The following is a 24,483-nucleotide window of genomic DNA, read 5'->3' as shown; positions in this document are numbered from 1 at the left end:
ATATATCGACTTCCTAACTCTACCATGGATTTTACCGAGAAAATCATAGAACTAACTGCCACTGCCTCAGTTCAACACATGCAAATCACTTTACTCATAGACATCAAACTCTATGGAGATTCTAGCACCACAAAGCCAAACAATTCTCTCAATACTCTCCTCAACACACTGGACATATCACCAAAAGTTGCAAATCCAAAGAAAAAATCTAATTTTCATCATGACAGTCTCTCCTCATTGCAATGCAAATGACTGATATCTCTAGGCTGGACCAACTGTCTCATGACCTTCTACTTTGTTCACACCACACCAACACATCAAGAACCATCAACACAGGAGAAACAATCTAATGACTCTTCCACAGATTTCTCAGCAGACACATTTCAAGATAAACTCATCAACCTTGCTATCACCCAGGTAAGACATGATGCCAGTTCACTCCTTCACATAAGGAACACCACAATGAAAAGGCAAGGGGATACTAATGCATTAATTAAAACATTATTTACCAAACACAAACCCTCAGCACAATGGTGCTACTACTGATCTCAACACCATCAAGTCACTTAAGGCCACCACCTTTGAAGACAATGTCTTTCCCTCATTTATCATGAAATCCTCTGCAGAAGATTTCCTCATGCCCGTCTTCAACATCATCAATTGCTTCCACTAGAAAGCCACCTACTTTTATGAATTTAATATGGCACATATGCTCTCTTGCTAACAAATCTACTGTGAACTTGACCTCGTTTGCTTGAACAATGGAAACATGCACAGGTTTCTTCAACATGGTCTGTAAATGGTTCACCTCCTATTGATACAACTTTCACCATGTGCATTCAGGTTGAAACCTTAAGATGCCAGAAACTCCCCATCTACTATTGAGAACTCTAGAAAGTTTCACTTGTTTCCATCAACTTAAACCTGAACATGGAACCCCTTCTAACTTTGCTCACTGACAGCCTTTTCAAGATCCATCAATATGCTAAAGAAAATAATTTCTACCTACAAATTTCCACTGTCCCTGACATTCAACAACTCATAACCTGTCTTGCTCTCATTCAGATTTTGATGCCCAGCGCATACCTAAAACTCATCCCGACAAAGCCCTAATACCTCCTGCTCATCGAAAACAAATGTACACAGTAGAAAAAAACTTTCTTTGCTTGACTTGTAAGTTCAGATTAGCAATGCTCAAATCATCACAACTATATACTGTAAACATGCAGACTGTAACAACTTTTTGATGAATGACAGCTATCATCCAAAAGCCCTGAGAGTGCTGTATGGCCATAACTCACAAGCCAAAGATCTACCTAGGACTAAAAATACCCTATGAAAATAATAACACAGGCTATCAAGCAAGTTAGAAATGCACAACAGAGAGGCCTTCCTAGAACCAAATGGAAAACTATGTGTTACTACGTTTACGTCCATTTCTAATAACGTAAACAATAATCAACCAGAATTGGCACAGTCTCAAAACAGGACACATGACCTTGATCTGACCATTATTTTGCATTTGAGAGAACTAAGAATTTGTGTGACATTTTGGTACGTGCAAACGACAAGAAATCCACTTTAATGAATGTTGAAACCTATATCAAGCCCCAATTACGGAACATTTCCTATGCAGAAATTGTAATTTATGGAACCTTACTAGACATTAAAAGGAGCTAGATCTAGGATATATACCAACCTCAACACAAAGAACGCTATTTACATGAGTACCCGCAAATGAGATGGAATGGGTAGTACTTGAATCCATAAATTACTCTCCATATGCAAAGCAGAAACATTTTGAGAAAAAACAATGATGGGTTTTAAACTTCATAATGACCATTTAGGGCTTAATAATTAAATACCTCAGAACTTGGTCAACTTTTAATCAAGCCACTATCACATGGATACATTTACTGGTAATTGCCAGCTCCAGAATGACCAAAATAGATTCTGTCACTGCTGTTGTACATTTTGCTCAAGACTGGAATAACACTGAGTAATGCAGTGTGCATAGAAGTTGGTGATTTCTGTTAGCTTTGTCACACTTTTTCATATAATGGTGGATCCATGAGTAGTGCAATGTTTTCCAACAAGTCCTGCATATAATGGTAAATCCATGAATAATGCAGTGTGCATTAAAGTTGATAAACCATCAATGTTTGGATATCTTACTAAACCATCAAAATAATAATTTCAGTCCTTTATCAAAAAGGTCTTTCCTCTCATCAAACAGATGCCTTTCCTAAAAAAGCCATCAACGTAAGCCTACACATTGTCCAATAGCTTATACTTCTTATAAAAAAATTACTTTTATTATTAAAAGTAGACTATTTAAAAATGGTCTCTCTTCCCCCACATCTCATCACGTGATATGCACTCTGTGGCAGAAGATGCACTCCATACTCTGTCTCCCCCAGACCGAAGCACCCGGAAACACACTGCTACATCATCCCTATGACATTTAAAACAGGTAGGAAAATTCTTCCCCTCACCATTTGGGGATGCAGAGGCTCTCAAGTAGGTGCAAATGCCAGCTTATCCGACGGGGAGAAGTATGTAGAGCGACTGTACAAGCAACAGGTAAGAGATAAGCAACATACAGACCTTGGTAACAAGTTTGATTTAATTTTTACAGGTACTCTTCTAACTAAATACTGCCAAGCCAGTGTCCATCATGAAGCCATAAACTTTTTTCGAAAGGATGAAATATTATGTCACTCTTCACAGATAGTGATGCATGATAGTGGAGTATGTTGAACGGTGGCACTAAAAACTCCTCACAGATAGAGCTAAATGACTATTGAGTTTGTTGTGCAGTGGAACTAAAACGTTTTTGGAGCTGTGTGTTCACACATACCCATTGACTAAGTATAATTTCTTTGTGACTTGAGAAGTCATATGATGGACCGATGGACCACTTGTTTTCTCCTTATATGTTAGATCCATGTAGTAGCAATATAGATATCATTTTCAGACACCAGCTCCCCAAACTCTGCTCATTTGGAAACCATTCTCGATTAGATGTTAGGAAAGTGGCTCTGTTCTTAAGCCACAATAATATTATGCTTAATCAAATAGTGCAGGCTCATTGAGATTTAAAAAATGTTTTCCTATGGTCCGATAAAAAGTCAGAAATAGGTTATCTAACTTCTAAGCAGAAGAGATATGCTCAAGATAGATGTGCTTTGATCATCCCAAATCTAGAGGACCCTCAAATTCATTTTCTAGAGGAAATTGGTGATGACAGTACCACCTCATGATAACAGTGAAGTGAGGACCTGATCTTTTCATACTATCCACTTGAATGTCGAGTATATTAGTCTTCAGAAGAAAATGTAAATATGGATCAGACCTCAACAGAACCCCAAAGAGTCCAAACACTATAATTGCTCTATGTATAGAGAGTTGAAGCTGAAGAAGAGAAATAACATTCTCAAAAAACCTGAAGAACTAGTAAGCCATGGATGAAGTCCAAAAGCAATCAGAATATGATGGCTTTAAATCCCTTCCAGAGAATCAAGAAGAGAAGTGCCCCTATTGTTTCTCCACAGGATTTGATCGTGTGTACCATCTAGACCTCTGAAATGTTGAAAAACGTTCCTGGACATCATACCTCTCCATTCACTTGAGACACCATGAAATGCATCTTTTGGAGACTCTGTAAAAGAAGGTCCTGACACCAAAATGGTGGAAGGCATCTGTGAATGATCCACCCTAGGCACTTCCGCATCTAGTTCACTAGATGGAACCAGGATCTCCTTCTCCATGCAGAGGTGAATTGAATTACCCATGCTCCCTGACTTCTAATCTTCTCTAAGACCAAAGTGATCTCTATCTTGCAAGGTAAACAGGTCACTGCCTTCAGAACAGAAAGGCATTGATTGTTCTCTTCCAATTTTCTTTTTACATTGAGAAGTCATCAGGCACTATGGTGTCTGAATTTGTAGGGAAATGAATCAAGTAACAAGTATTCCATCCTCTGTTAACTCCTGAACATCTGCACTATGAGGGATAAAGACTAGGAGTACACTGATGAGGGTATTGACATTTTTTACCCATGGGAAATTCTGTAGGGACTACTAATGCATTTTTACAACATGGCAAATCTGGGCTAGCTATCATGTCCGGAGACCTAGATCTCGTCCTATCATGGTGATTCAAAGAACGCTAAGAAACTCGTTTTTCAATTTGACCTTAAACCATTCATCCCCTCAAACCTAGACCAAGTCAGCATTGAATGTGCCTGCTTAGAGTTAGTTTCACTTTAATCAGTGAAGACCCTTGCTCTTAGGCTACTTCACCTACTGTAATTAAGACTTTAAATCTATACCCATAATATACTTGTTGGCATCCTTAGATTTCTTGATTGAAGTTCAACCATTTTTGAGAGATTTGACCTGTTTAATTACTATTTCAGATATTGCCCCAATTCTAGAGGCATCTAGATTGGGGTATCCCATTCATCGGAATCCAGAGCCTATTGAAATAGAATGAGACACCAGTGAATGAATATGTAGTCTGGCCTATCGCATATTGAAAACTGTCAACAACATGACCCCTTCCATGCCACTGGCATTTCTGAAGACAGTGGAACTAGCAAACGTGCTTGGCGCCTATGTGTTCTTTGTTGAGGAAGAAACCCTTTCCTGCAACCCCTGTGCTATCTCAAGCTCAGATTTTGGCAGATTAACAATTTATCTAAAGGAAGGCACGGCCTCATACGCGCCATCATATTTTCAGCACAAGCTTGTCTTTTGGGGAATAATTGAACCAATTTTTCAGGTACAGTTATAAGTGTTCACCACACACATGCAGGAGGCCCTCCGCCAGAACGAGGACCTTGATGAAGAAAAATGGGGTAAACTTGACACCAGAGTGGAGGAGTTTGACCTGATACTACTGATAACACTTGATGAGACATAAAAGTAGGCTTTCTGCAAGTTAATTGCAGAGAGAAAGATCCCCATGATCAGAAGACTTGTGACAGAGTGAGTGAGTTCAATTTTAAATGCCTTTGTCCTGACAAACATATTGCCTTTTTGAGGTTTATCTTGGCACAGGACTCCCCTGATACCTTAAATATTAAGTAGACTAAGAGTTAAGCAGAAAAACTGTATTTGTTTCTGAGGGGAGGACCTGAGGATCTCATCTTTTCAACATATTCATGACCACTCTCCGGGGAGCTTGTACCCTGGAAGGACTCCATCTGTTCTGTATCACCATCACCCATGAAAGCTGGGACAGGTCCAAAATTAGATGGTGTACCCTTCTTTCGTCATTGCCCAGATAAATTGGTCTGTAACATATTTCTGTGACCCATCAAAGATCTCTGGATCCTCTCTCACCAGTGATAGTGTCAACTGGGCCAGGGATATCAGCAGAGTCTAGTCAGGTAGCTGCTGCTGGATGAGGAGTGCTCCGAGACAGTGTACATGTTGATCAGCTAATTTGTGCTTTTACCTTTGGATCTGCCCTTGAATGAACCGCTCAAGGATCTGGGGGAACCTGGAAAGCCAGAGCATCCAGCCCCAAGTTGAGGTGGCTTGAGATGCAGAGGAAAGGTCCATCAACTTCTGCTCTATTCTCTGCTTCGCCATCTCTCCCTGTTGATATCCACATAGTTTGTTGTGTGAAAAAAATAATCAACGAAGCATCTTAGCTGTTAATTTCATTCAGGAATGCAGAATCAGTATTGTCTACCTGATGTTCTCCAACTCTGGATGCATAAGCCTATGCGGTTCACCAGAGAGTACTGCAAGAGTCATTACACAGCCTCTGAAAGTTCTCCAAAAGAGATTATAAGGTATATTTTACATAAACCCACCTCTCACAAGATTCAAAGAGGCACTTAATCATTTCAGTGATGTATCCACTCTTGTGTTGATCATGTTGGTCAGAGAGCATCCAATCCACAGAATCAACTAAAGTGTTAGGCAGCATCCATAGAAGAGTATCCAATCTCACAACAGCTGGTAATTCTGCTTTGAATTGGATTCATCCTCCTAAAGAAAAGTGTAACATTGGTCTCCTTCGAACTTTAAATTCAATGAAAATGGAATCCCTAACTGAGAAATAGAGTGAAAGGCTGGGAGACCTTGAGCTGTTGAAACCTGTTGGCCTGTGCAGTGGAACCGTGTGTGGTATCTCAAGCCTCAGGCTTTCTCTGACAATTTCCAGCACCCGTAAACTAAGAAACCAGAATCTCTAACTAACGGGCACAATATGTTGGATCAGGAGGCTATGGGTAAGGTTTCTATTGCTTTTGGCAATTATCCATCTTATGCGTGCCTTTCCTTGAAAAGTATGGTGAAGAACTGGAGTCAAAGTTCAGATGCCCTCTTTCCTTTCTGCCACTCTGGTCTACCATCTTACAAAAGGACCAAATGTGCATGTTTCTGAAATAGTAATTAAGTTCACCCTGTAACAACCGCCCTAAGCTGTAATTAGATAAAACAACACGACGAGGCCCTGTCACAGTCTCACTTGCACCCGATACAGCAGATTGTCTATATTGTTTTCTTCACATTGTGAAGAACATAGGTAGAATGTATGTGGAGTATTGCCTAGCTGATATATTGCTGATTTATTTTGGAGAAATGTATATGTGATGTACCACAGTTACATTCTGGACCAGCTCATCTACTTCTGATTTAGATTCCAGCCAGTCTGTGATTAACATGTCTGTATATAACAAAAGTCAGAGGGAAACTTACACTTATGCTTTCTTCTTCATCTTCTTAATGAAAAACAATGTCAAAGGCAAAATGAGTAATTTGTGCTGCTCAGATTTCTTTTCTTTGCAAACACAACTATTTCCTTTAATAATGCACAACCATTTATTTCTGTAGAATGTAAAACATTCTGTGGTAACTTTCACAACTCTATATTTTTGTTGAACCATTTTTTGCACTGGCCATGAGCAAATATTGGTTCCTGTTCGGGCATTTATAAGAGAGATCACAGAATGCAGACAATAATATTGCAAATAAAAGTAAAAATAAATGAAGGGCTACACATGTATATGATTTGTGATTTGTAGTGTATGTAGAAACTGCAGGCCACATCTACTGAAAATTCGCACAGCTAAGAGTGGTATACTGCGAAAACAATCTCACTTTCTATGTTTCCAAAACGAGTGTGAGAAAGTGTCATTGCCAATCCTTGTTATGATCAGTATTTAGTTGCAAGAAAATTAATTATTCTACTGCCATCTAACATCACACATTTAAAAACCGAATTTGCAGAGTGAAAGCCTTGTTTGCATTTGTAGTTTAAACTACATTTTTTAGATTAATTGTTAGATCTGACATCCTTGGCATGGTATTTCCAAATATTTTACCATCACCCCTCCTGCTTGGCTGAATTAGTCTTTGTTGTCAATAGAACTCTGTGCACTTTACAACAGATAACCAGTGCTGAAGTGCTTGCGCTCTCTCCCTAAGAATGATGAAATTGGTCTACATCTAATTGGCACATTTAATTTACTTTTAAGTCCCTAGAAAAAGTGGCCCAACATGTACCCTGGGCTGTAAGTTAAATGCTACTTGTGGGCTGGCAGCACTTATTGTGCCACCCACTTAAGTAGTCTTTTAAAACGGTTTCAGGCCTGCCATTGCAGATCTGTGCAGATTTAAACTTCAAATTTAACCTGGCAAAATAAACCTTTTGCCAGACCAAAACCTTCCTTTTTTTAATACAAATAGGTCACCCCAGTGTGCAGAGTATTTAACGATTTGGCCATGTCCTGGTCATAAAAAACGCCTACATTTGTTGATCACTACTGTGAGACCTATATCTCCCATTTGATAACATTGGGTTATAATATTACAGTTATTAAATTATAACTTTTGATTGAGAGCAGGTATGAATGTCATGTTTACACTCAAAATAATTGTAATTTAAAATGCTTTTCAATGGTAAAGTTGAATTTTAAGTCACAAGTCTGAAAATGGCACTTTTAAAAAGTTGCCATTTTCTTGTTATAACCGTTTGGTCCTGCAGCCTGTGTCCTGGGTCACATGACTAAGTGTAGTTTGCAATTGGCTTTTGTGTATTCATCCCAGACAGTGAGACCAAGGGGAACTAAATGTTGGCAGGGTGGGCCATCCTGCCAGGATGGGTGGGGCGGAGCTGTTCCCTGCAACAATCACATTTCAAAGGGGCTGCCTCCACACATTCACAAAGAATTTGACACCAGCCTATTTTTACCCCATACCACTTGGAGCCTGGGCGGGGGGGTAAGGAAATTCCAGAACCAGATGTGGGGGGAAGTCTAAAAGTTATTCCCATTTCAAAGATGGAACCAGGTACAAATATCGGACCCTGAGACCAGCCAGATCTTCAGTACCCTCCTGGAACTGGGGATACCAGAGAAAATGGACTGGCCTGCTGCCAGAGTACTGCCCTCAATCAGTCAACCACCTGGGATTTGTATAGTGTGGTTAATCACCGCTAAGGGTTTACAGGCCCTGCTTTTTGAGGCCTGTCAGTCTCTCTTAGAAGGAAGACTGAACCTTCTTCCTTCATCCCATGCAGAGTAACTGCAAGGGTCAGGCAACTGACCTCCTGTTCTGAGCTACAGGGAAACAACAAGCTCCAGAGGCCTCCCTGCAACTGCCCAGATGAACATCTTCACTGAATGTGCCTGGACCTGCCTGAGAGTTTTTAATCTTCAAGAGGTGCCTCACCAGGTCTTGGACCCTTGGCTGGCAATAGTTCAGCTCCTCCTGTGAAGAAAAGAAAAAATCTTAAAGTTTTGGACTCTTTGCGACTGCAAAGGGGCCTGTTCACACTAACAGCTTTCTGCTCACAACAACCAATAATGTGCAGCTCCAGTGGACCAGACTTTTCGTGCTGCAGCGACTGCCAGTGACAACCTGCAACGCAAGAGCTGCACTTCACGCTAAAGCCTTGACAGCCTGCAATGACTGTCAACCATGACCGCCCGCAACGTCTGACAGGATAATCTTTGTGCTACAGTGATGACCGTCCATGACAACTTGCCTGCTCTTCGTGTAAGTGCGATGACCATCCTCAACGCTATCCTTGCTCCTCATAGTATCCTCCACTGTGAACTGGACTCTTCACGTCTGCCTTTGAAAAGGAAACTTTTTCAGTGGAACTAGCCTGGTCCCTGTATCTGGCCACACTCCATTGTGGCTGGCCTAAATTTAAGACTTTCCCCCAGTCCAGCATGATCAAATATACCCATGGGGCTTGTGCTTTTAGGCGCTATAGTTAGCGAAATCTGGGAAATTGCATACTTCCGAGTCCAGGAGCGGCTTGTGCAGGTAAGAGTGGTGCGGCGAGGTGAGAAGGGGACTTGAAAGGTGACGACGAGGAAAAATTAAATAAATAATACTTTTTCCCTCGTCGTCTTCTGTTGAGTCCCCCCCACCCCACCTCACTGCTCTTACCTGCATGACCAATTCTGGCCGAGTCTACTGATTTGTTTTTTGTTATTTTGATCTCAAATTATTGATAGCATTTTGCTCTACTTTTCCAAATGTTTGTGAGACTTTTCTTGTGTTGTTTTTAATCTATTCTTGTTTGTCTGTTGTATAAATACTTCACACATTGTCTCTAAGTTAAGCCTAACTGCTTTTGCACCCAGATACCAGAGGACTAAGCTAGGTTGATCTGGTAACTTGTATGGCTTACCCTGACAGGGATTGTGGTTGTTGCTTGAGAAGTTTCTTTGCCTCCTCAATCAAAAACCCAGTTTCTCACACACAGCCTCTGTGTAAAGTGATGCCTCTAACACCAGGTAGCATTGGGGCTGTCCCCAAACTGGAAAACGCTTAAAATGGACACAATGAAATTTGATGTTTCTGTGCCTGAATGTCGTCAGCCTCTTTTTTTTTATTTTATTGTTGTTTCATTCTGTCCTCTTTTCTAGCCATCTTTTGTTTGCACTTTCAATGATTTTTTTCTTTACTTTTTCCATTCTGCTTTCATTCCTTCTTTCCATCTTTCTTTCTCACCGCCCATCCTTATTTTGCAGATATAGGGGTAGGCCTGACATAAAAACTTCCTCTACATTAACAAGAGAAACTGCAGTCCCACTGTTCACCCCTAGATCTACCAAATGGCATTGCACAGGAAAAACTAATCAGAAACCCAGGGCCAACAAAATCTTCATGGAATTTCTGAAGTTCACTCTGTCTCCAACCTCCTCACTTCAGCGTCTGATTGCCTAACATCCAGCCATAGGAGCACAGGCAATACACTTCCTTGTCTGAGGGAAGCTGTCCTGATCCTGTGCCGTGCTTAACCTGGTGATTCAAAAATGGACCCACTGGCTACACTACTCAGACACACACACTGAGACCTACTACCTCACACGTACTACAAACATTCTTTACAGGCACACACTCGAAATACACATAGTGCAAAGTTCTGGGTTTACATAACAGCAGTTCTTTACATCAGAGGGGTTGATAGGTCACACTCTCACACAGATAAAATGGTCTGGTCCTTAATATTATATCACAGAACATGACTTGATGCAACCACCACCTTATGTGCTAAAGCTCGGATATAGATAATAGTACTCTGTCTATCTTGAGTGCAAGCTTGGTGTGCCCCTCCAGGTCACAGAAAAGTTCTTGGAACTTGCATAGTCAAAGACAGGCCTAGGCCTCCACACACCAACACACCTATACGCACACAGACAGACACACACACTAGAATAATGTGTTGCCATGACCAAAATAAAACTCAATCTACCAAATACACATGTAGCCTGGCAATGGGAGCAGAGGGACCATGCATGAGACATTCTTGGTTCAAGAAGTATTAAACAGAGTACAACAGGAGTACTACTTTATGTGCACCAAAAAGCCCTTGTGATTAGGCCCCAAACAAAGCTAAATTCAAGGCTTTTGGATACGTGCATTATCTGCAGCAGTTTGGAAAAATAAAACTTGTATTGGAAGCAGGAGTATATTGTGCAATCTTTTCTAAAATAGTGCAGAGTTTGCAATGTATATATTTTACAAGAAGCATTGGGGCATAATTAATTTGTTTTATTGTCACTCATTCCTAGTGTATCGCAAATTCTGTTTACTAAATTTCACACCCATGTTTTCCGTTAGCCTCTGGGTAATATTTCTTCAGCTGATTTCTCATTTACTTTAATGTGTCGTCATCATTTTCTTGCATTATTACCCAGTGTTAAATGGATGCCCACCAGCGGACTGGTCTTACCAACTAAACAGGAACAAATCTTGTTGTCCCATGGGCTAAGTGCAAGTAGACTACCTGCTTCCACTGAACACATTTTATGTTGAGCATCTCACTATATGGACAGTGAAAATAATGTAGGTCCAATAACACGTAATATTTGTAAGAATCATTTTAATATCAATGGGTTGACACTTGTATTACTGCAGTTCAACGGCCAGATTCCATATGATTATTATATCATACCTGACTTGAGAAAATAGTCCTTATTGGCTCACAGAGTCTATTTTACCAACACTTGACAGAAGAGAACAACAAGAACCATCACACAAAGCTTTGTGACTGTGACCCACTCCAAGGACATACCTCTTTGTGCTGTGGTCGTTGCTAAGTAACTTTATTTATATCTACTGCAAATGAAAAAAATTACATAGCATAAACCATACATGTAGGTCCTCTGGTTGTAGTATGCTATTTGTTACCATTATTGAGGGATGGGTGGGCCATCATGACCCATCAACGATGTAGGTCCCAAAAGATTCATGGGTTTTAATAGGTATTTCCCAATGCTTTTATTAAATTGAAGACATATAAAAAAATTCAAAACATATTTTCCAAAATAGATAATAAACGTGGCAAACTTGTTTTCGATTCCAACTGATTTAGAAAGATCTGAGTATACTAATTTTACAGATATTACAACTTTGTTGATGCCATTTGGAGGAACGGAACCATATATTTGACGCTAGACGTTTGAAAACATTTGCATTATTTTTCCACGGTCGCATGAGCCCAAAATGCTTTAAAAGAAAGACACTATGAAAACCTTCTTATGGTAAAGGCATTATACATCCCTTTTGTCGCTATCAAAGATTCCTAATGCAACACATGGCACCATTTTGTATCCTATGTACGTGTTCTTAGGAAGACCAGTATGGTCATGTTACATGGTTAAGACATAAGGTATATTGTGATAAAAGTAGATGGTCGGCATGTGTATGCAAATTAAAGGACCTGAATGCACGAGTTCCTAATGCTACTATGTCTGTTACTGTGATTAATTATTCCTATTATTATTCAATTTATATAGTGCTCCATACCACACCTCAAACATTTCTTAGAGCTGGAAATAACAGGTGTTACGTTTAACCAATTTAAAGGTTCTGAGTGAGGAATTGTGTATACCCTCTAGCGAATTATAAAGTTTATTTACATTTACTATACTTTTTTTTTCAACAGATTGAAGGAGGCGGTGAGTTATTTATTCAAAATGTCCAGCTGAGACATTCTGGAAGATATATTTGCACGGCACAGACAATTGTGGATAACTCTTCAGCTTCTGCTGAGTTGGTTGTCAGAGGTAAGAACTTCTAGTTATTATCCTACCTTATATATGTATGTTAAGTATATGTAAGCAAGATTGCATTCTGCTGAGAAAGACTGCACTCAGTGCAGTGCTCTGCAGAGCCTGAATCGAGCAACAGTTGGGAGGCCAGTGAGGAAGCTCTATAATGTATCTTTAATTAGAAAATAGTTATGAATAAGCAATAATGTCTGCGATCTCACAGTTATTTACAGAACTGCTGTCAAGGGATAGCCAGGAAAATAAAGTTCTCCCCACTTTGAGTACTATGACACTAAACGAAGACCAAATTGAGTGATTGTAACACTTTCTAAAATAGCCCTGATTGTTGTTTCCCCGAAGAAAAAAACACAGTGCGAAATGATGCTTTTTACAGCATGATTTAAAATAAATGTGGTCACAAAACTGTCTTAACTTCTTTCTTCACTTCTTTCCATCTTCTTTCTGTTCTTTTACTCTTGTTTCATTCTAGCCATCTTTCGTTTCTATTTTCAAATATTCTTTGTTTACTTTTTTCCATCCTCCTTTCATTCGTTTTCCCAACTTTCTTCCCCTCTGTCCATCCCTATTTTGTTACATCTCTGATTTGTTCTTTCTGTCTTTATGGGCCCGATTCACAGAACTAACTTAAGACAAAATCCTAAACTTACTACCATTTACTCATTTTGGTAATCACAGAAGGCACTTACTCATTTTGGAATTCCAAAATGAGTAAGTGCCTTCTCAGCACACTGGCTAAGGAGACTCCCACACCACTGTAGCCGTAGTGACCCAGGCCCCGCCCTCAGGAACAACTCAGCGCTGGCGTTGGTGTGCTGGGAGGAATGGCGGCAGTGTGCGGAGCTTCGTTATCAGCTCCGTGATTCTTTTCTGAGCCCAGAGATGGAGAGATTATTGCGCGATTAACGCGCGATCATGTAGGAGCATCTCCAACCGCGAATTCTGGGAAAATACATGGTTGAAATCGGAGGAGTGAAGCGCGAGGCGGCGAGGCGGCTGGGCTGTGGGGCTTCCCAATGGATAAAGGTACTGGGGGCACTGAGAGGGCACTGAGAGATGCAAGAAAAGCTCTGGGATAAGAACGGAGAGTGAAATTTGAATAAGATGACTCTGCATTTCGAGTCCTTTTTTTTTTTTTTTTTTTCTTCCTCTCTTTTTTTGGCAGTGGGACAAAAATAGCTGGACCAGTGCACTCTATTACAATATTACCGGGGATTAGTGTATTACATCCGGAAATGGCCACTATTTGGCAAGACTGTCTATTGATCAGACTGTGACTAAAAAGTGATTAAAGAGTGAGCAGAACAAGAAGTTCCGAAATTGCGTTAAGTTAACAAACAGAGGAAGCTGTCAAGCCTGTTGAATCCCTGTTTTTTCCAAGGAAGGGGCCTCAATATGGGGAAACATTGAAAGTTCCCCATTGGGTCAAATCATGCAGAAATAAATGGTGGACAAAAAGCAAAGACCCGGTCCACCCAAAGTAAAACAACTCTCACAACATTAAGGGCGGAACGTCTACTGAGAGCACGTCAGGGCTCAGGCAGAAGATCGAGCTCTGAGGATGAGGTGGGCGAGCCTGAGAGTGGCATCAATAAGGATATACCTATGGTATCGGATGAAGCTACGAGCACATGCAAAATAAAAGAAAATGCCACAGTTGTTGGAGTGGACCTGGTACAGGGCAGCCCACCCTCCCTTACAGGGGTTACTAATCAGGCAGACGATCAGGTGGCCGAGGTAGAGTTATGTCAAAATCAAGATTCTGTAAGGGAAGAAATGACCAATATCAATTTAATGACAACAAAAGAATATCCCCTTTTTTCAAAAACTAAAATACCTCTCATACCTCTCGCGCCCGCACTGACTCTTCATGATGAATTATTTCAAGAACCAGTATCAGAGCAAATACATCAGCAAGCACAACAGCCTCAGTCAACGGCAGGATTACAAATTGAAGGCACATCGGATACTCAAATAGTGATTAGCCCATTATCTGTCTCACCACCTAACCAGCGAAATCAGTCAAAAAAAAGGAATCCAAGGAGTGGTCAGTCTCCTCCCTCGACTTTATTGCTGGAAAAAATCATCACTGTAGAAGATCAAGATCCTACAGAGGCAGCCGGGACGGGACCACCTGAGACATTGCATTTGGACAATGGGGGTAGTTTCCAATGTGACATAAAATCGATGCTAAATCTCATCTTAGATGAGATTCGCGATATGAAAACGACCCAAGCAAATGAGATTGCAGCCCTCCACCATCGGTTGACAAAAATTGAAGAAGCTGTAGCTAGTCTTCCGGGCAGGTTGCAGGAGGCTGAGTCTAGAATATCCCAGCTTGAGGATCAGATGATGACGATTCAGCAACAAGCGGACGTGGCAAAAAAACAAAAACTTAGTCTAGAGACCAAAATCGAGGAATTGGAGAATCACTCCCGGCGCTCCAATCTGCGCCTAGTGGGGGTGCCAGAAGGCCGCGAGGGGACACAAATGCTTCAGTGGGTGGAGTCATTCATTAAAAACAGTGTTCTTTCAGGCTTCTCCGGTGACTTAACTATTACAAGAGCACACAGAGTTCCAGCTCAGCCATTCCAGAACTCGACATTACCCAGAACTATTCTTGTCAATTTTGCAGATTTTAGAATTAAGGAGCGGGTACTGTCTCAGGCTATACAAATGCGACAGATTTCAACTTCAGAAGTTCCTAGCTGCCGTATTTTTTCTGATATGTCCGCCACTGCAGCCCGCCGGCGAAAGGAATTTGTGAAACTTCTTTATTTGTTTAAAGCACAAGGAGCTCAGGCGTCTATAGCTCAACAGTCTAAATTACGTGTACTTGTGCAAGGCAAGTTTCATATGTTCGCAAATTTAGAAGAAGCTCAGGAACTTCTACAGAAAATTACTGTGAGCAAATAGTGAGCAAAATTGTGATTATAGGAGACTGTTAGATAAGTTCCTCTCCTATATATATATATATATATATATATATATATATATATATTCACAGAAAAAACCATAGGTTTCAGGCACGTTATAGTTAGGAATTAGCATTTAAAAAACCTCAGAAATTCACTGAAAAAACCATAGGTTTCAGGGGTGTTATAGTTAGCTGGACTTTTCACTTGTACAAAACCATTGAAATTCCCCCGTTATAGTTAGTTCAGCTAACTATAACTCGCGCGCCCGCAATGCACTGCTGATGATGTCACATATTACACCACTCATGACATGGTCAGTGACATCACTCATGACATCACTGATGACATCTCAAATGACATCACTGATGACATCACTGATGACATCATCCTTGTGATAGAGTGGCAGACCTCCTCTCACCCTAATATAACCTTTGATACACACATTCAAAAATAGAGAATACAATTTTCAAAACAATGGACATACCAATACCAGTTACAACAACCTCTTCAGGAATTCTAAGATCCACATACACATCCACTCATTCACCAACAGTCCTATACAGTCACTCATACATGTACTCACTCATCATATGTACTCATACACCTATACATCCTGTTACACAATGCCACTCATCCATAGAGTTACTCACACACATAGTCACTCATGCTAATAAAGAATCAAACATAAATTTACTTGCATATACAGTTATACACACACCACCACACTTACTTCTACGGAAACTTACACATACTTAGTCTTTTAAACAATCACTTATAGAAACACATACTTATTCATACAGGAACTCTTTCAATCTCTCACTCTCACATATACTCACTTATATACACCAATAGTCACATATACTCGTTTAAAACATATGTAGTTACTCATAAAGACACTATTGAGACAGTCATTCACTCACTAACACACCCATACACACACTCATCCACCCATACAGTCCTGAACACATGCTGTCTTCAACACATACAAACAGTGAGTCACTCATTCATACACCTATGCACTATGTAATACCCCCCACCGAACCATGCAGACACTCAGACTGATACTCAAAAAACCAACTAATAACCTATATAGACACCCATGTAGCTACTCACCAACCCATGCAGCCACTTATACGCAAAGTGAGAGACTGATACAGATATTTACATATTTAAACATTACTCACTAAGCCATGTATTCACTATGATACACTTAATCAGTCAGTTACACAATCAATTTTTCAAAAACAAATCATCCATTTAGACACTTATATACCCATTTATTCTTCCATCGACCTTGAGATATACATATATAAAACATATTTAATTTTCAGAAAAACACACATTCACTGGATGATGTCATCAGTGATGTCATCAGTGATGTCATTTGAGATGTCATCAGTGATGTCATGAGTGATGTCACTGACCATGTCATGAGTGATGTAATATGTGACATCATCAGCAGTGCATTGCGGGCGCGCGAGTTATAGTTAGCTGAACTAACTATAACGGGGGAATTTCAATGGTTTTGTACAAGTGAAAAGTCCAGCTAACTATAACACCCCTGAAACCTATGGTTTTTTCAGTGAATTTCTGAGGTTTTTTAAATGCTAATTCCTAACTATAACGTGCCTGAAACCTATGGTTTTTTCTGTGAATTTCAAAGGTTTTTTAAATGCTAATTTCTAACTATGCCTACAGAGATAGGACATGTGAAGAAAGAAGAAAGAATGCACAGAAAGAAACAAAAGAAGTGCAGAAAGAAGCAACAGAAGTCCTCAAATACGAAGATAAGTGCAGGAAGAAGGATAACGTGCAGAAAGAACAAAAAGAAGAGCAGAAAGAAGCCTTGTTGCAAAATCATCCTGTACCCTCAACTTTTTCAGACGGATACTGGTGGTAACTGAGTCTGACTAACCAGTCCTAGAGCCAGTGCTATGTTAAAAGACACTTAGAATACAGTGAAAACACCTACATACACTAGGGAACATTATGCGTTGGGGTCCCCCTGTGATTAGCATGACCTCCTCTGTAAGCCCCTAGTGTATAATAGGGCATGGGGATTAAAACTACCTCTTAAAACAGGCCACAGGGCGTTTTTGCACACGTTAACTCACGTCCTCTCCCTTCACCACTGTGTAAACACGCCCTGTGTCCATTTTTAGTTGGGAGATTAAGTTCATTTGAATCCTGAGGGTCCCTAGGGTCCAACTAGCCCACTAGGTACCTCCAGTAAGTGCCACAGAGCTGCGTTGCAGAGAGGTGTAAAAAGTGGCACGGCCTGGACCACCTCTCTGCAATGCAGCTCAGTGGCGCTTACTGGAAGCACTTGGTGGGCTAGTTAGCCCCCAGGGGCCCTCAGTATTGAAGGGAAATTATATCCCCAATTTAAAACGTGCCATAGTGCGTGTTTGCACACGTCACCTCAGGCCCCGTCCCCTCCCTTCACCACTGTGTAAACGCGCCCTGTGGCTGTTCTAAGTTGAGAGATTAAGTCCCCCTGAATCCTAAGGGTCCCTAGGGTCAAACTAGACCACTAGGTACCTCCAGTAAGCGCCACAGAGCTGCGTTGCAGAGAGGTGTAAAAGGGGGCTTGGCCTCAGAACACCTGGCTGCAGCGCAGCTCCCTGGCGCATACTGGAGATGCCTGTTGGGGGCGCGTTTGCAGAGTGCTGCACGGAGGGGGCATGGCCTCCGGCATGATGCCAGTCTTTTATTTATTTTAGTTTTTTAAGAAGGGGGGCTGTTTGGTTCCCCTTCTTATTCTAATTTATTGGCCCTGATGACCCCATCCCCCAGGGCCAGTCTCCTAATTATATTTTTTTGACCCCAATCCCCAGGGCCGGCCACTGTTTTTTTATTATTTTTAAAAAATATATATTTATAGACACACCTAGGACATGCTGGACAAACCGTACGTACCTATCACCATGACGATTTGCGTGATATTCATTAAAAGGCGACTATGCATGCAATGAATCCACATGGAATGTATTTACACCACTAGTGAAGCTCTGACATGTCTGATGCCCTACCGTGCCTAATCCTGGTAGACACCCTTGTCGTTTATTTATACAAACATGGGTAGCTATTGACGGGCACATTTAATACACATGCACACCAAGCCATTCAAAGGGGATTCGACATAAATTCGACCAAAACTATGCAAGAAACCCCCCTCACGGTTAATAAAACACACATCCACTGCCGGATGTGTAATACTTTTTATTTTACTCTCTGGAAAGGGGACGAACATCACTTGAGAGTCACAGCGTGCTCCTGACAGAGCCCAATGCTGTGTTACACCCACCATTGCCTGCCGAGTGCCACACACCTCTGTGTTGTATTCCACTAGCTAGTGCATATGCTATGACACTCTCTAGCCCATGTGCACTGTAACACCACCCCGTGAATATGTCATGCCACACTTGTCTTCGCACGGGTTATATTGCCCCATCTAACGTGCCTTTCTCGATGCCTATGTTATAACGCACAGTGCTATGCCATACATATTACAATCTGGGATCCATATCTTTGTCACAGTGCATATGCAACGTTACACTCCCCAGCACATATTTTATATTACAACTTTAGAGACTAGTTAGGTTACACAACACTGCCCTGTGCATATTACACTCCAAGGCGCATATCGCATAGCACGCGCTAGTGCCTGTGCTATCTCGCGCTCTCCAATGAATCTGTCATTGCGCACAATGTATTGCATATTATTTTTCACGCCCGGTTCATCTTATATCACACTTTTTGGTGCATAGTTTATACCATACACTATATCTAGTTTTCATTTTCAATCGTGCTCTCAGGACTATGTTCTATATAACACTGTGTTCACCTATCCTTTTCACGGGCATTACATTTTGCGATAGGGGGTGGAGGGTCAGGGGGTGTTTCTGCCAAGTGAGCCCGGAGTCACAGTCACAAACGTCCTCTTCTTCCTGAATAAAAGTGAGATTATGCTGCATACTTGTTCATATTTTAAGTAGTTCGCACAGACACAATGTTTTAAAAACAATAAAGTTCCTAATACCCGCCTTCTCTGAACAGTTAGCTTGCTGCCCCATCCCCTTCCTCCCTATCCTCTGTTGTGTGAATCCATGGACTAGCCTCCTCCCTCCTGCCATGCATGGTCTGATGTGCTGCCACTGCCCTCAATTTAGTATGATGTACTAGTCCACTCCTCCTGCCCTCCATTGCCCAATTCTATGCCCCATCATTGACATCCTGCTTAAACTCTGTGCTTAGCTTGCTGCCCCTATTCTCCTTCCCCCTGCCCTCCGATGTCTTTGTGCATGCCCCTGCTCCATCCTTTTTGCCCACCATGTCCCATGGACCTGCCACTCCTATCTACTCTGAGTGTTCTGTTGAGCTGCCACTCCCCTCCCACCTGCCTAGCATTGTCAGATGACTGTAACCTGTCCCTGCCATCTCCACCCTGCCTGTCCACATGCCATGCCCCTATCCTCTTCCTCCTGTCCTACATGGTCCATTGTACTGCCACACCCTTCTGCCCTCCCTGGTCTGTTGTGCTGCAACTGCTCCTCCTGCCTGCCCCGTGTGGTCTGTTGTGAGGTCCCTTCCCCTGAACTTTCTTGTCTGTGCACAGGTCCTGACCCTTCCTTCTATCCTCCATCGTCCTTTGTGCATGCCCCTCCACCCTCCTTCTTGCCCATCATAGCCATTGTGCTGCCACTAACCCTCCCACTTGCCATGCATGGTCTTCTGTGCTGCCATGGCCCCTCCCACCTTCCCTGTGTGGTCAGTTAGCTGCCCCTGACCCCCTCCCACCTTCCCTCCATGGTCTGTGTGTATGCCATCACAGTCTCACTGTTGCTCTTCATGGTGTGTCTTGCTTCTAGTGCCCATCCTGCCTGACCTCCATGGCTATCTTGCTGCTCCTGCCCTGCCCCCTTGCCCCAGCCCTACTCCCTCCCTCCTGGCTTGTCTGTTCCATTGTAATGCCCCTGATCCATCCCTCCTGCCCTTTATGATCTGTTATACTGCAGCTTTCTCTCCTGTCTGTCCATTATGGTCAGCTAGCTACCATTGCCTCTTGCCCCTCTGTTCTCTGTTGTCCATGTGCATGGTCCTGTCCCCTCCCTCTTGCTTTCTATGGATTGTTGTGCTGCACTCCCGTCCTGCATGCCCTGTGTGGTGTATTGTGCTGCTGCAAACCCTGATGCCTGCCCTGCAGGGTCAGTTTGGTGCACCTCTCCATGTCCCTCCTGTCCTCTGTTATCCAAGTCCATGACCCTATCCCATTTCCTTCCATGATCCAATGTACCATACTTGCGAACATTTTGAACTTGGTAAGAGGGAGATTTTGAAAAAAAACTGGGGTATTGATTTTCCCCTTTGAGTTACATTGAAAAAGAGGATATTGTAGACAGGAGACAGATCAAATAAAGCCCATTTGAGCTTAAAAACATTGGACGTTTCCTGGCTGAATCGGGTCTGTTGGCATGTATGGTTGTACTACCATTGCCTCTTCCTTCTGCCCACAATGGTCTATTACATTGCCACAGCCTTGAAGGAGGGTAGATTTTGTATCACAGGGGCCCCCTGGCCCGTTCTGTCCACACCTGAAGTATGAGAACCTTGTCCTTGCCTTGCCAGCTGCATTTGTAGGCCGTATTAAATTGACCAGCGGGTCCTGTGTTGCTATATAATTATCCTGAGACATCCTTACCACTCAGCCAGCATAAAACCCCTGTGTAGGCCCTTCTGTTCAATATGTAGGCCTCTTTGTTAAATTGACCATAGCTCTGCAATTTTAGTGTATAGCAGTCTGAAGGCAGGTCTGCGAGGCCTTCTGATCCAAACTAGTAGCCCCCACCCTACCCGAGTGCTCCGTGCTCGGTATCAAAGCTCAACATCCCCCTGAAGCTGTCGACATACAGTAGGCTGCATCCTGGACTGGTACTTGCTTCCTGGGCAGGTTTCCCGCTTTTAAGGAAGTGGCAACCGCAGAGCGTCAAGTTAGGAGAACTGAGGAGATTTTATACATGAATATATTGAATTCCCGTACAATACCCATTATTTTCTGCTTGCTCTATGGAACTTACGATAAGCGATTGGCCTGAGAGACTGACCTTTTCACCCAGTCCATTGTCAGCATTAAGTGGGTAAATGACGAAATGTCTGGTAAAATCTGCAGACGAAGCTTTTGGGTAGCATACGTAGGTAGATGTAGCGTGCAAAGGAGCCCACAAAATGATATAAAAAGGGAGCCCCCACAGATATCGACGGACTACCTCGCCGTCTGTATGTAGGTTAACAGGCAGTGCAGGTTTTCCCCAAGAGCTGGGAGCTCTTGTCTTCCTTTGCTTAAAATGTCTTGCTCTGCTTTGCTTGAAGTATCTTATTCTATTTTACCTATGTGAAATGTCATGTTATGTTTAACCATTGTTCTCTTTACTTTTGCATTTAAAAGATTTTGTATTGTAATTGCAGGAATGCTTGCTCTAAGAGTAAACGTGAGTGTTCCTAGGTAACATTTTCCTTGGTGTAACTTGATTCTCATGATGCATTTATAGATGTGTTTTCTCTCTCTCTCTGTCAGTACATTAATTGAGATACAGAGAATATTATGACAGCTGTATGATTATCTGGATTCTGTATTTTGTACTTTATGTCTCTATTCTGCGGTTTCTTTGAAGTTGCATCTTCTCATTAAACTGCCATTGTATTCTGCCTCCAATTCCATGTCTCATATGTCTGTTTTCTTCATTTTTGGAGCAAGCGTTCCTAGGCACCCCGGCTCAAATTAAGGTGCCCCTTTTGTCCCTGACTCACTCTCCTGCTCAGTTCTGTGGTGGCTCCCGGGGATCTGGGGACCGCCCCTAGCTTCCTTGACCCGTAATAGATCTTCCCTCCAACAGCCTCTCTTGCAAGTCCTGTATTGTTGGTTTGTTGCCCCTGCCCCCCTTTCCACTGCCCTCCATAGTCTGTTGTGCTTCCACGGCCCTTCCTGCCTGCTCAGTGTGGTTAAATTGTTGCCTTTGCACCCTCCTACCTGCCTTCAATTTTCAGAGTCCGTGCCCCTGGCCTCTGCCTCTCAACAGTATCCTAATGAACAAATAGATTGCTAACATTCTATATTTATTACAAAAGTGTGGAACGCCTGACATCATCTTGATGTAATCAAAACTGTAATACCTAGAGCATTTCCTTTAGAAATTACATATATGAGAGGGTTTTATTGGCATCAAAATTATGGTTAGTGCTCTAAAAGACTAAAATAAGGACATATTTTCTGAGTTTTCAAATAGCGACAAAGCACTTTTAAATTATTTGTTATCTTTATGTTTTTTTATCCAGTTGACCACTTGATTAAATGTTGCACTTAGGGGAGAGGATGTGGTGTTACTTCCAGAACTGCAGACTTTGCAACTGGGGAACCAGGTTGAAGTTTCTGCTTCAGCTCGACATTCTGTGATTCTGGTCAAATCACTTAGTCTCCCCATGTCTACAACCAAAATGAATTTGTTCTTGTGTGATGTAACCAATGCTCATGTAGAGCACTCCAATACCTGACAAGTCTGCACTATATAACACTGCAAAAACACAAAATAATAAGTGTTTTGCACACTTCTGTCATTGGGCTATATTTGGGCTACATCTGGGTGATTTTGGGCTACATTTGGGCTCTTTTGTCTCCGGTGGCCATCTTGGGAGATTTATTTGTTATGAAGTTTCCTAATTTCCTCATGCACTGCAGTCTCCTCAGTAGGAAATGCTTTCAGTTTTTTACTTTGATTCCATCATGAAGGTATTCAGATATGTCACACATTTGCCATAAATTCTGAATGTTAGCACTCTAGTTGCTCATTAGATCACTGTAGTAAAACTACTGCACCATGGAAGTCTGCTCCTGGTATTAAAAGTGCATGTTTCAGTCTGCATGTCAGAATTTTTTAATGAAATAGAAGAGGATTTGAGAAGTCACTCAAAATGTGCCCTCATTTTCTTTCTTCAGCATTAATCATAATTTCTATGGCAAAATGAACCTCCTCATTGTGTTCCTTTTTAAATTAAATGTTTTAAGTGTTACCAGTTTATTCCAATCAAGATGGCTTCAGGTGTGCCTTACTTTTGTCATAATGAAGACAGTAAGCGCTCTAGTTGTTTTTAAGAACATTCTGGGACATTCTGTCATTGGGCTATACTTGGGCTACATCTGGGTGATATTTGGGCTACATTTGGGCTCTTTTGTCTCTGGTGGCCATCTTGGGAGACTTATTTGTTATGAAGTTTCCTAATTTCCTCATTTACTGCAGTCTCCTCAGTAGGAAATACTTTCAGTTTTTTACTTTGATTCCATCAAGAAGGCATTCAGATGTGTCACATATTTGCCATAAATTCAGAATGTTAGCACTCTTTTTGCTCATTAGATCACTGTAGTAAAGCTACTGCTCACCAGGGAAAACTGCTGCTGGTATTGAAAGTGCATGTTTCAGTCTGCATGTCAGAATTTTTTAATGAAATAGAAGAGGATTTGAGAAGTCACTCAAAATGTGCCCTAATTTTTTTTTCTGCAGCACTAATCATACTTTCTATGGAAAAATGAACCCCCTCATTTTGTTCCTTTTTAAATTAAATGTTTTAAGAGTTACCACTTTAATCCAAGCAAGATGGCTTCAGGTGTGCCATACGTTTATCATAAGTAGGACTGTTAGCGCTCTAGTAGTTCTTTGGAACACTCTGGGAAGCTGCAGTAGAACACAAAGGAATCAACTGACAGTCTCTGCCCTTGTTGGATGTACATGTTTTACTGAGAATGTCAGACTTCATTCTCACATGACTGAGAAAGATAATGTGAATTTACAGAAAATAAGCTCTCAGTTTAGCCTATAGATCACCTTCCAAACCTCTGTGGTAAAAGCATGAGAAAATATTTTTCTCTCAATCATGATATCCCAGCAGAAGGCTTTTTCACATGGTGAAATCACCTTAGAACATACCACAATTCCTAAAATGAGTATGGTACCATCAACAAATGAT

At 41.6% G+C, this 24,483-nt stretch overlaps 1 protein-coding gene across 3 annotated transcripts in view; it reads left to right on the top strand.

The window, feature by feature from the left end:
- The window catches only part of CNTN1 (contactin 1), a 988,997-nt gene that overhangs the window by 675,338 nt on the left and 289,176 nt on the right, over positions 1–24,483 (top strand). For all 3 annotated transcript variants that reach the window (XM_085653079.1, XM_085653080.1, XM_085653081.1), the window contains one exon: positions 12,427–12,547. In XM_085653079.1, the coding sequence (XP_085509205.1) occupies positions 12,427–12,547 (121 nt within the window). The remainder of the gene's footprint in view (positions 1–12,426; positions 12,548–24,483) is intronic.

Source organism: Triturus cristatus, chromosome 4_1 (genome assembly GCF_964204655.1).
Source record: "Triturus cristatus chromosome 4_1, aTriCri1.1, whole genome shotgun sequence".
Lineage (NCBI taxonomy): Eukaryota > Metazoa > Chordata > Amphibia > Caudata > Salamandridae > Triturus > Triturus cristatus.
This window is presented reverse-complemented; position numbering and strand designations above follow the sequence as displayed.